This window comes from Hemitrygon akajei, chromosome 3 (genome assembly GCF_048418815.1).
Source record: "Hemitrygon akajei chromosome 3, sHemAka1.3, whole genome shotgun sequence".
NCBI lineage: Eukaryota > Metazoa > Chordata > Chondrichthyes > Myliobatiformes > Dasyatidae > Hemitrygon > Hemitrygon akajei.
The window spans coordinates 483,526-497,092 of record NC_133126.1 but is presented as its reverse complement, the minus strand read 5'-3'; the positions used below and the strand labels follow the sequence as shown (position 1 = coordinate 497,092).

The window sequence follows — 13,567 nt, the reverse complement described above, 5'->3', positions numbered from 1 at the left end:
TGCAACCTGATTGACACCTGCGATCCCGTGAGGAAGTATAAAGGAGGGTCTGGGGGGGACGACCCCTTTAGACGCACCAAGGAGACACGATAGCGATCCCGTCGTAGCGGGAAGCCATTCTGAAGGAAGCCATGTGCGTTAGATTCCAAATCTGGAGTCTGTGGCTGGAATCACAGAAAACTGCTTTTAACTAACAACAGGGAAGCCTGCTCCCCTGATTCCACGGCTTTGCTTCGTAAAGACCCGGGCAAGTGTTCCTTTTCTCACCAATCTCTCTCTCTCTCTCCAACACGGGAAACCCAGGGGTTCCCAAAAGGCTGAAGCCTGCAGACTTCTGAATGACTTTTATATTTCCAATGGACAATATATTATCCCCTAGACAACGATAGAGCTTATTTCTGATTGATTATTACTATACCCATGCTTTAGATTGAGTATTGATGACGTATGTTATCTAAATGTTTGTATTAACCTTACTTTTGTGCCCCTTTATAAATAAAAACGTTTAAAAATGGTACCATCAGACTTCAGCGGACCTCTCTATCTTTGCTGGTAAGTGATCCAGTTACGGGATACGTAACACACCTAAAAAATAAAATCACTAGTAGGGAAAAGATGAAATGTGGAAGCAAGCTAGCAAATAATATCAAAGTGGAAAGTAAAAGTTTTTTCAAGTATGTTAAAAATAAAAGAGAAATGAGAGTGGATATAGGACTGCTAGAAAATGAGGCAGGGGAAATAATAACAGGAGACAAGGAGATGGCTGCTACACTAAGTAAGAATTTTGTGTCAGTCTTTACTGTGGAAGACACTAGCAGTATACCTAATGTTGTAGTGTGTGAAGGAAGAGAAGTGGGTGCAGTTACTATTACAAGAGAGAAGGTGCTCAAAAAGCTGAAAGACCTAAAGGTATGTAAGTCACCCGGACCAGATGAACTGCACCCAAGGGTTCTGAAAGAGGTAGTTAGAGATTGTGGTGGCATTAGAAATGATCTTTCAAAAAACATTGGATTCTGCATGACACCAGACAACTGGAAAATTGCAAACATTACTCCACTCTTTAAGAAAGGGGGAAGGCAAAAGAAAGGAAAATATACACCAGTTAACCTGACCTCGCTGATTGGGTAGACGTTAGAGTCAATTGTTAAGGATGAGGTGATGGAGTACTTGGTGACACAGGACAAGATAGTACAAAGTCAGCATGGTTTCCTTCAGGGAAAATCCTGCCTGACAAACCTGTTGGAAATCTATGAACAGATTATAATTAGGATAGATAAAGGGGATGCAGTGGAGGTTGTGTACTTAGAATTTCAAAAGAAGGCCTTTGTCAAGGTGCCACACATGAATGCTGCTTACCAAGTTAAGAGCCCATGGTATTAAAGGAAAGTTACTAACAAGGTTAGAGCTTTGGCTGATTGGTGGGAGGCAGCAAGTGGGAATAAAAGGATTCTTTCCTAGTTGGCTACCAGTGACTAGTGGTGTTCCACAAGGGTCGGTATTGGGACCACTGCTTTTTATTGCTGTATATAAATAATTTAGATGATGGAATGGATGGCTTTGTTACCAAGTTTGCATTTGATGCAAAGATTGGTGGGGGTGGGCAGGTAGTGTTGAGGAAACGGGTAAGATGCAGAAGGACTCAGACAGATTAGGAGAATAGGCAAGAAAATGGCAAATGAAATACAATATTGGAAAATGCATGTTCATGCACTTTGGTAGTAGAAATAAATGTGCAGACTATTTTCTAAACAGGGAAAAAATCCAGGAATCTGAGATGCAGGGGGACTTGGGAGTCCTTGTGCAGAACATCCTGAGGGTTATCTTTACTTACTTTATTGTCAACAAACAATTGATACTAGAGCATACAATCATCACAGTGATATTTGTTTCTGCGCTTCGCGCTCCCTGAAGTACAAATCGAAGTAAATAAAATAAAAATTTAAATTATAAATCATAATTAGAAAATAGAAAAGGGAAAGTACAGTAGTGCAAGTCAGGTCCAGATATTTGGAAGGTATGGCCCAGATCTGGGACAGGATCTGCTCAGCAGTCTTAGCACAGTTGGAAAGAAGCTGTTCCCAAATCTGGCCGTACGAATCTTCATGCTCCTGAACCTTCTCCCGGAGGGAAGTGGGACAAAAAGTGTGTTGGCTGGGTGGGTCTTGTCCTTGATTATCCTGGCAGCACTGCTCCGACAGTGTGTGGTGTAAACTTGCAGGTTGAGTCAGTGGTGAGGAAGGCAAATGCCATGTTAGCATTCATTTCAAGAGGTCTAGAATACAAGAGCAGGGAGGTGATGCTGTGTCTTTTTAAAGCACTGGTGAGGCCTCACCTTGAGCATTAGGAACGCAAACACAAGGAAATCTGCAGATGCTGGAAATTCAAGCAACACACACAAAATGCTGGTGGAACGCAGCAAGCCAGGCAGCATCTATAGGAGGAAGTATAGTCGACATTTCGGGCCAAGACCCTTCGTCAGGGCTAACGGAAAAAAGAATATTCAAATCTCTTATTATCTCTTTTTTCCATTAGTCCTGACGAAAGGTCTCAGCCCAAATTGTCAACTGTACTTCTTCCTATAGATGCTGCCTGGCCTGCTGCATTCCACCAGTATTTTGTGTGTGTTGCTTGAGTATTATGAACAGTTTTGGGCCCCTCATCTTAGAAAAGATATGCTGGCTGTCTAGAGGGACTCCAGAGGAGGTTCACAATGATGTTTCCAGGAATGAAAGGGTTATCATACGAGGAACATTTGATGGCTCTAGGTCTGTACTCGATGGAATTCAGAAGGATGGGGGAGTGGGGGAATCTCATTGAAACCTTTCAAATGTTGAAAGGCCTAAACAGAGTAGATGTGGAAAGGATGTTTCCCATGGTGGGAGAGTCTAGGACAAGTGGGCATGGCCTCAGGATAGAGGGGCACCCTTTCAAAACAGAGATGCAGAAAAATTTCTTTAGCCAAAGGGCAGTGAACTAGTGGAATTTGTTGCCATGTACAGCTGTGGAGGCCAGGTCGTTGGGTGTATTTAATGCAGATATTGATAGATTCTTTATTGGACATGGCATCAAAGGTTACAGGAAGAAGGCCAGGAACTGGAGTTGAGGAGGAAATAGAAAAAGGATCAGCCATGATTGAATGGCGGAGCAGACTCGATAGGCCAGATGGCCTAATTCTGCTCCTATGTCTTATGGTCTTTACCAGAACACAAACTGTTGTAATCAACATTTACCAGATTTTGACCTATCCTCTCTCTAGCACTTTTTAAATAAAAATATTTTTAAAACAATAAAAATATTTTAAAATAAGAATATAAATAAAAATAAAAATATTGGTGTTACATTGGCTACTTTTGGAACTAATCCAGTATCTGAAGAAAGTGGGCAAGTGATATTCAATGTATCCTAACGAAGGGTCTCGGCCCGAAACGTCGACAACGCTTCTCCCTATAAATGCTGCCTGGCCTGCTGTGTTCTACCAGCATTTTGTGTGTGTTGTTGTTTGAATTTCCAGCATCTGCAGATTACCTCGTGTTTAAACTATGAATTTAATTGGTTTGCCAATTCTTTGCTCTCTATTAAATATTTTCCCATTTGTGACCACATGGGACTAACACGTATCTCGTTAATGTTTGCTCTCTTCAGCTATCTGTGAAAGTTTTTACAGTCAGACGTGCAGATACAAACTGCTTCATTTTCTGAGGTGATGATCACAAACAAGATGGCACAATGTCTCAGTTTTCTTGCTTGTATTGTAATTGCAGGTTTGGGGAAGACCAGAGTAAAGCGAGATACAGAAATGATCTTTACCCTAATCTTCAGCATCATGTATCAGCAAGTGTGAAATTAGAGAAAATAAATTCAAGCTAAAAAAGAAATTAATGGCAAAACTGCATCAATGTTATCTGATCTAGCAAAGATTGTTTCTTCAGCTCCTGTATCATTTATAACTTGAAAAACATTTACATTTTCAAACAAGAGGGCATATGAACAAGTCTGAGAGAGAAAGGACATATGACCTCCAATTTGGGAAAAAGACTGGTATTACTCTCAGTGCATAAGTTGAAGAAAGGCTCGATGATGAAAGAGCAACCACTCATCCATTGATCTACATAATTTCAGGCCAACACTTCAAGAAAGACTCTGTTCAACTGGCAATGAGTTTAAGTGCGATCATAGGTTTGATCAAAGTTGATCATAACTCACCTTTTATTCAAAACTGTAAAATGAATTGCAAACAAGGTTGTGTAGAAAATCAGAGGCAGGAGAATGAGGCACAATATTCGAGCTAGCAAGTGTTTTCCAAACTTAACCTGGAATAAAATATACAGTCAACCAAACAAATCCAGCTGTGGCTTTATAATCTTTTCAAACCATATTTCTTCCAAAATATTGAACATTACACTCTACATGTGTGAGCTTTTAGACAGTGAAAATCCACGTACAGGTTTTCAATGATGGATATTTGAACACTTATCAAGTGAGTTAGATATTTCTGATTTTGATTACTCACAGGAAGTGGGTAAAACACAATCTTCAGTGCGGATATTGAAGCCCCTTACCCACTTCCACACATCCTGCACACCACTCCCCACTTTCAACCCCTCACGCACTTGGCCACATCCTGCATGCCATTCCCCACAATCAAACCCTTCACCCACCTCTGCACATCCTGCACACTATTGCCCATAATCACCGATCAAATACCCACACTACATTCTCTCCTTAGATGTGGCCTGACCAGCAGGGTTCCTCCAGAGTTTTGGGTGCTGCTCTGAATTTCCAGCATCTGCAGAATCATTTTTTTCTGTGTTCAAAATGAGCACATATCTTTAAGGCAACACATATTAAATGCTGGAGGAGGTCAGCAGGCGCGGCAGCATCTGTGGAAAAGGGGAAACAGTCAACATTTCATGCCGAGACCATTCCTCAGTTCTGAACTGTTTGGTCTTTTCCATAGATGCTACCTGGCCTGCTAAGTTCCTCCAGCATTTTGTGTGCATTGCTTTGGATCGCCAGCATCTGCAGATTTTCTTGTATTGGGGAGGGTTTAAACTAACTCAGTAGGGGAGTGGGAACCAGAGTGAAGGGACTCAGGAAAGGACGGATGGTAAAAAAAAAAGTAAACATAGTATGCAGGCAGATTGCCAGGAAGGGCAGGCAGGTGATGGGACTTAGTTGCAGCCAACAGGCTGAGTATCAAATCATTAGGGATACAGAGTCAGAAAGGATAGCAAATATGGAACTCAAGGTGTTGTATCTAAATGCACGTAGTATAAGAAATAAGGTGGATGATCTTTTTGCAATTTTACAGATTGCCAGGTATGATGGTGTGGCCATCACTGAAACGTGGCTGAAGGATGGTTGTAGTTGGGAGCTGAATTTCCACGGTTATATGTTATATTAGAAGGATAGGAAGGTAAGCAGAGGGGATGGTGTGACTCTACTGTTAAAGAATGGCATCAAATCAGTAGAAAGATGTGACAAAGAATCGGTAGAGGTTGAATCCTTGTGGGAGGAGTAAAGAAACTGTAAGGGTAAAAGGATGTTGATGGCAGTTATATAAAGGCCTCCCAACAGTGGCTGGGAGCCGTATCATGGGTTACAGCAAGAAATAGAAAAGGCGAGTCAAAAGGTAGTCATGGGAGATTTTAACATGCAGGTCAATAGGGAAAATCAGGTTAGTGATGAATCTCAAGAGAGTGAGTTTGTTGAATGCCTATGAGATGGCTTTTTAGAGCATTTTGTCATTGAGCATACTAAGGGATCAGCTATACTGGATTGGGTGTTATGGAATGAACCAGAGGTGATTAGGGAGCCTAAGGTAAAAGAACCCTTAGGAACCAGTGATCACAATATGATTATGCTGAACTTAAAATCTGATAGGGAGAAAGTAACATCTGATGTAGCAGTATTTCAGTGGAGTAAGTGAAATACAGTGGTATGAGAGAGGAGTTGGGCAAAGTAAATTGGAAGGAGTTGCTGGCAGGGATGTCAGCACAGCATTAATGGTGTGTGTTTCTCAGAAAAGTGAAGAAGGTGCAAGGCAAGTGTATTCAAAAAATGAAGAAATACTCAAATGGTAAAATAGTACAACTGTGGCTGACAAGGGAAGTCAAAGCTATTGTAATAGCAAAAGAAAGCATACAACAAATCAAAAATTAGTGGGAAGATAGAGGATTGGGAAGTTTTTAAAAGCCTACAGAGAGCAACTAAAAAGATGAAATGTGAAAGCAAGCTAGCAAATAATATCAAAGTGGATAGTAAAAGAGAAATGAAAGTGAGTATGGGACTGCTGGAATATGAGGGAGGAGAAATAATAACGGGACAAGGATATGGCTGATGAACTAGAAGAGTACACAGAGTCTTCAACATGGAAGTCACTATTAGTATGCCTTATGTTGGAGTGTGTGAAGGAAGAGAAGTGGGTACAGTTACTGGTACAACAGGGAAGGTGCTCAAAAAGCTGAAAGATCTAAAGGTACATTAGTCGCCTGACCAGGGGGATTGTACCCTAGGGTTCTGCAAGAGGTAGCATTAGAGATTGTGGTGACACTAGAAATGATCTTTCAAAAATCATTGGACTCTTGCATGGTGCCAGAGAACTGGAAAATTGCAAACGTTACTCCACCCTCTAAGAAAGAAGGAAGGCAGCACAAAGGAAATTATACACCAGTTAACCTGACCTCACTGGTTAGGAAGATGTTATAAGGATGAGGTGGAGTACTTGGTGACACAGGACAAGATAGTATAAAATCAGCTTGGTTTCCTTCAGGGAAAATCCTGCCTGACAAACTTGTTGGAATTCTATGAACAGATTACAAATAGGATAGATAAAGGGAATGCAGTGGACACTGTGTACTTAGACTTTCAGAAGAAGGTCTTTGTCAAGGTGCCACACATGAGGCTGCTTACCAGATCAAGATCCCACAGTATTACAGGAAGTTACTAACAAGGTTAGAGCATTGGCTGACTGGTAGGAGGCAGTGAGTGGTAATAAAAGGATCCTTTTCAGGTTGGCTGCCAGTGACTAGTGGTGTTCTGCAGGGGTCGCTGTTGGAAGCATTTTTATGTGTATTTAAATAATTTAGATGATGTAACAGAGGTTTTGTTACCAGGTTTGCAGATGATACAAAGATTTGTGGAGGGCAGGTAGTGTTGAGGAAACAGGTAGGATGCAGACGGACTTAAACGGATTAGGAGAATGGGCAAGAAAGTGGCAGATGAAATACAATGTTGGAAAACGCATGGTCATGCACTTTGGTAGTAAACATGAATGTATGGACTATTTTCTAAACAGGGAGAAAATCCAGGAATCTGAGATGCAGAGGGACATGGCAGTCTTTGTGCAGTACACCCTGAAGGTTACCTTACAGTTAAGTCGGTGGTGAGGAAAGCAAATGCCATGTTAGCATTCATTTCAAGAGGTCTAGAATACAAGAGCAAGGATGTGATGCTGAAGCTTTACAAGGCACTGGTGAGGCCTCAACTTGAAGTTCTAGGCCCCTCATCTTAGAAAAGATGTGCTGGCATCGGAGAGGGTCCAGAGGAGGTTTAGAAGGATGATTCCAGGAATGAAAGGGTTTTCAAACAAAGAACATTTGATAGCTCTGGGTCTGTACTCACTGGAATTCAGAAGGATGAGGAGAGATCTCATAGAAACACAAAAAACCTACAGCACAATACAGGCTATTCGGCCTATGATGCTATTCCAAACATGTACTTTAGAAATCACCCAGGGTTACTCATAGCCCATATTTTTCTAAGCTCCATGTACCTATTCAGGAGTCTCTTAAGAGGCACTATCGTATCCGACCCGACCACTGTCGCAGGCAGCCCATTCCACGCACTCACCACTCTGAGTAAAAAACTTACCCCTGACATCTTCTCTGTACCTACTACCGTGCACCTTAAAACTATGCCCTCTCGTGCTAGCCATTCAGCCCTGGGGAAAAATGCCTCTGACTATCCACATGATCAATGCCTCTCATCATCTTGCACACCTCTATCAGGTCACCTCTTATCCTCCGTCGCTCCAAGGAGAAAAGGACAAGTTCACTCAACATATTCTCATAAGGCATGCTCCCCAATCCAGGCAACATCCTGGTAAATCTCCTCTGCACCCTTTCTGTGGTTTCCACATTCTTCCTGTAGTGAGGTGGCCAGAACTAAGCACAGTACTCCAAGTGGGGCCTGACCAGGGTCCTCTAAAGCTGTAACAATACCTCTTGGCTCTTAAATGCAATCCCACATTTGATGAAGGCCAATGCCCTGTATACCTTCTTAACCACAGAGTCAACCTGCATTGCAGCTCTGAGTGTCCTATAGACTCGGACCTCAAGATCCCTCTGATCCTCCACACTGCCAAGAGTATTACCATTAATACTATATTCTGCCATCATATTTGACCTACCAAAATGAACCACCTCATACTTATCTGAGTTGAATTCCATCTGCCACTTCTCAGCCCAGTTCTGCAACCTATCAATGCCCCGTTCAAACTCTGACAGCCCTTCCACACAATCCACAACACCCCCAACCTTTATGTCATCAGCAAATTTACTAATCCATCCCCACACTTCCACATACAGGTCATTTTTAAAAAATCACAAAGAGAAAGGGTCCCAGAACAGATCCCTGAGGCACACCACTGGACACCAGCCTCCATACAGAATATGACCCATCCACAATGACTTTGCCTTCGAAGGATAAGCCAATTCTAGATCCACAAAGCAAGGTCCCCTTAGATCCCATGCCTCCTTACTTTCTCAATAAGCCTTGTATGGGGTACCTTGTCAAATGCCTTGCTGAAATCCATATACACTACATCCACTGCTCTACCTTCATCTTTGTGTTTAGTCACATTCTCAAAAGTTTCAATCAGGCTCATAAGGAACAAACTGCCTGTGACAAAGCCACGCTGACTATTCCTAATCTTATTATGCATCTTCAAATGTTCATAAATCCTGCCTCTCACGCTCTTCACCATCAATTTACCAACCACTCCCGTCTCCATTGACGATGCAAAAAATCATTGTCAGAGGCTCAGCAATTTCCTCCCTCACCTGCCACAGTAGCCTGGGGTATATCTCATCTGGTCCCGGTCACTTATCCAACTTGATGGTTTCCAAAAGCTCCAGCACATCCACTTTCTTAATGTCCTTATGCTCAAGCTTTTCAGTCCGCTGTAAGTCATCCCTATAATCGCCATGGTCCTTTTCCATAGTGAATACTGAAGCAATGTAAGTACCTCCGCTATCTCCTCCAGATCCATACACACTTTTCCACTGTCACACTTGATTGGTCCTATTCTCTCACCTCTTATCCTCTTGCTCTTCACATACTTGTAGAATGCCTTGGGGTTCTCCTTAAACCTGCTCGCCAAGGTCTTCTCATGGCCCCTTCTGGCTTTCCTAATTTCATTCTTAAGCTCCTTCCTGCTAGTCTTATAATCTTCTAGATCTCTATCCTTAACTAGTTTTTTGAATCTTTTGTAAGCTTTTCTTTTCTATAGTTAGGAGATCAGACAGGCGATTCTGTCGACGCAGGAAGGAAACTCGGATGGTACTAGGATGAAACTGCCTCCCAGATACTAGGGTCCAAGATGTTTCAGATTGCATCCATGATATCCTGCAGTGGGAGGGACAATAACCAGAGGTTGTGGTACATATTCATACCAATGACATAGCTAGGAAAAGGAAGAGGTCCTGAAAAATACTGCAGGGAGTTAAGATGGAAGTTGAAAAAAGGCACTCATCTTGGGATAACTGCCTGTGCCACGCGACAGTGTGTACAGGAATAGAATGAGGTGGAGGATAAATGTATGGCTGAGGGATTGGAGCAGGAGGCAGGGATTCAGATTTCTGAATCATTGGGACCTCTTTTGGGGCAGGTGTGACCTGTACAAAAAGGACAGGTTGCACTTGAATCCCAGGGGGACTAATATCCTGGCAGGGAGGTTTGCTAAGGCTACTGGGAAGAGTTTAAACTAGAATTGTGGGGGGTGGAAACTGAACTGGAGATACTGGGGAAGAGGTGGCTGGCTCACAAATAGAGAAAGTTTGGAGACAGTGTGTGAGGGAGGATAGGCAGGTGATACATAAGGGACGCGCTCAGACTGACGGTTTGAGATGTATCTATTTTAACGCATGGAGTATTGTAAACAAAGCGAATGAGCTTAGACCGTAGATCAGTACTTGGAGCTATGATGTGGTGGCCATTACAGAGACTTGAACGGCTCAGGGACAGGAATGGTTACTTCAAGTTCCGGGTTTTAGATGTTTCAGAAAGGACAGGGAGGGAGGCAAAAGAGGTGGGGCGTGGAACTGTTGATCAGAGATAGTGTGACGGCTGCAGAAAAGATGAACGCCCTGGAGGGATTGTCTATGGAGTCTCTGTGGGTAGAGGTTAGGACCAGGAAGGGGTCAATAACTTTACTGGGTGTTTTTTATAGACCGCCCAAAAGTAACAGAGAATTCGAGGAACAGATAGGGAAACAGATCCCTGGAAAGGTGTGATAATAACAGAGTTGTCACGATGGGAGATTTTAATTTCCCAAATATCGATTGGCACCTCCCTAGAGCAAGGGGTTTAGATAGGGTGGAGCTTGTTACATGTGTTCAGGAAGGTTTCTTGACACAATATGTAGATAAGCCTACAAGAGGAGAAGCTGTACTTGATTTGGCATTGGGAAATGAACCTGATCAGGTGTCAGATCATTCAGTGGGACAGCATTTTGGAGATAGTAATCAAAATTCTATCTCCTTTACAATAGCATTGGAGAGAGATAGGAACAGACAACTTACAGAAGAGTTTAATTGGAGTAAGGGGAATTATGAGGCTATCGGGCAGGAAATTGGAACTTAAATTGGGAACAGATGTTCTCAGGGAAAGGTACGGAAGAAATATGGCAAATGTTCAGGGGATATTTGTGCGAAGTTCTGCGTAGGTACGTTCCAATGAGACAGGGAAGTTATGGTAAGGTACAGGAACCATGGTGTACAAAGGCAGTACAACATCTAGTCAAGAAGAAAAGAAAAGCTTACAAAAGGTACAGAGAGATAGGTAATTTTAGAGATATAGAAGATTATAAAGCTAACAGGAAGGAGCTTAAGAAGGAAATTTGGAGAGGCAGAAGGGGCCATCAGAAGGCCTTGGTGGGCAGGATTAAGGAAAACCCCCAAGGCATTCCTCTTTTTCTTTCTTTTTCAATCTTTTTATTAAGTTTTTCAGAAGTAAATACATAATAACCATAATAGTATAAAGGGATTGAGATTACATTGCTGATAATTGACATAGGAAAAAAAAGCTATAAATAGCACCAATATAATTGACCTCCCAAACCCTTGTTGATAGCCAAAATAAAAAAAATAAAAAGATGGGAAAAAATACCCAAATTTAAATTTAAAAAAACTAAATTAAACCAAACTGAGACAAAACTAAACAAAGCTAGGCTATTCAATTATATCAAATAAAATCTTTAATGTCGTTAACTCCGCTCCTCTACTCAAGCTAATGAATAAAATAATCTGAAAAGGTCAGATTACATTCTACGAAAGTGTTGAATAAAAGGCCTCGCCAAGGCATTCCTCAAGTATGTGAAGAGCAAGAAGGTAAGACGTGAAAGAATAGGACCTATCAAGTGTGACAGTGGGAAAGTGTGTATGGAACCAGAGGAAATAGCAGAGGTACTTAATGAATACTTTACTTTAGTATTCACTATGGAAAAGGATCTTGGTGATTGTAGGGATGACTTGCAGCGGACTGAAAAACTTGAACAAAAAATATTAAGAGAGATGTGCTGGAACTTTTGGAAAGCATCAAGTTGGATAAGTTGCCAGGACCAGATGAGATGTACCCCAGGCTACTGTGGGAGGCGAGGGAGGAGATTGCTGAGCCTCTGGCAATGATCTCAGCGTAATCAATGGGGATGGGAGAGGTTCCAGAGGATTGGAGTGTTGCAGTTGTTGTTCCCTTATTTAAGAACGGGAGTAGGGATAGCCCAGGAAATTATAGACCAGTGAGTCTTACTTCAGTCGTTGGTAAGTTGATGGAGAAGATCCTGAGAGGAAGGATTTATGAATATTTGGAGAGGTATAATATGATTAGGAATAGTCAGCATGGTTTTGTCAAGGGCAGGTTGTGCCTTACAAGTCTGACTGAATTTTTTGAGCAAATACATTGATGAAGGAAGAGCAGTAGATGTAATGTATATGGATTTTAGCAAGACATTTGATGAGGTACCCCATGCAAGGCTTATTGAGAAAGTAAGGAGGCATGAGATCCAAGGAGACATTGCTTTGTGGATCCAGAACTGGCTTGCCCACAGAAGGCAAAGTGTGGTTGTAGACAGGTCATATTCTGCATGGAGGTCGGTCACCAGTTAAGTGCCTCAGGGATCTGTTCTGGGAACCCTTCTCTTCGTGATTTTTATAAATGACCTGGATGAGGAAGTGGAGGGATGGGTTAGTAAGTTAGCTGATGACACAAAGGTTGGGGGTGTTGTGGATAGTGTAGAGGGCTGTCAGAGGTTACCGCGGGACATTGATAGGATTCAAGGATGGAAGATGCAGTTCAACCCAGTTAAGTGTGAAGTGGTTCGTTTTGGTAGGTCAAATATGACAACAGAATATAGTATTAATGGTAAGACTCTTGGCAGTGTGGAGGATCAGAGAGATCTTGGGGTCCGAGTCCATAGGATGCTCAAAGCAGCTGCACAAGTTGACTCTGTCTTTAAGAAGGCACACGGTGTATTGGCCTTCATTAATCATGGAAATGAATTTAGGAGCCAAGAGGTGATGTTACAGCTATATAGGACCCTGGTCAGACCCCACTTGGAGTACTGTGCTCAGTTTTGGTTGACTCACTACAGGAAGGATGTGGAAGCCATAGAAAGAATGCAAAGGAGATTTACAAGGATGTTGCCTGGATTGGGGAGCATGCCTAATGAGAATAGGTTGAGTGAACTCGGCCTTCTCTCCTTGGAGCGACGGAGGATGAGAGGTGACCTGACAGAGGTGTATAAGATGATGAGAGGCATTGATTGTGTGGATAGTCAGAGGCTTTTTCCCAGGGCTGAAATGGCTGCCACAAGAGGGCACGGGTTTAAGGTGCTGGGGAGTAGGTACAGAGGAGATTTTTTTTTTACACAGAGCAGTGAGTGTGTGGAATGGGCTGCTGGCAATGGTGGTGGAGGCGGATACGATAGGCTCTTTTAAGGGACTTTTGGATAGTTACATGGAGCTCAGAGAAATAGAGGGCTATGGGTAACCCTATTAATTTCTAAGGTAGGGACATGTTCGGCACAACTTTGTGGGTCAAAGGGCCTGTATTGTGCTGTAGGTTTTCTATGTTTTCTTCTTGACAGCCTTCGTACACCACAGAATCTGTTTCCACACCTGCTCCTCAATGTCCGTTACTATTGGGTGGTCTATAAAAAACACCCAGTAGATTTATTGATGCCTTGCTGTTCCTAACTTTCACCCACAGAGACTCAGTAGACAATCCCTCCATGGCTTCCTCCTTTTCTGTAACAGTGACACTATCTCTGATTAGCAGTGCCATGCCCCCA

The 13,567-nt window shown here is 42.4% G+C and overlaps 2 protein-coding genes across 4 annotated transcripts in view; one reads left to right on the top strand and one right to left on the bottom strand.

The window, feature by feature from the left end:
* The window catches only part of tmem63c (transmembrane protein 63C), a 616,893-nt gene extending 612,612 nt beyond the window's left edge, over positions 1 to 4,281 (top strand). The window contains exon 22 of one of the 2 annotated variants that reach the window (XM_073039119.1): positions 3,762 to 4,281. In XM_073039119.1, coding sequence (XP_072895220.1) covers positions 3,762 to 3,841 — 80 coding nt within the window. In that variant the 3' untranslated portion in view covers positions 3,842 to 4,281. The remainder of the gene's footprint in view (positions 1 to 3,761) is intronic. The other variant, XM_073039117.1, reaches the window with a different exon arrangement.
* pomt2 (protein-O-mannosyltransferase 2) overlaps positions 1 to 13,567 on the bottom strand; it is a 303,990-nt gene that overhangs the window by 167,741 nt on the left and 122,682 nt on the right. For both annotated transcript variants that reach the window (XM_073039121.1, XM_073039122.1), the window contains one exon: positions 4,204 to 4,310. In XM_073039121.1, the coding sequence (XP_072895222.1) occupies positions 4,204 to 4,310 (107 nt within the window). The remainder of the gene's footprint in view (positions 1 to 4,203; positions 4,311 to 13,567) is intronic.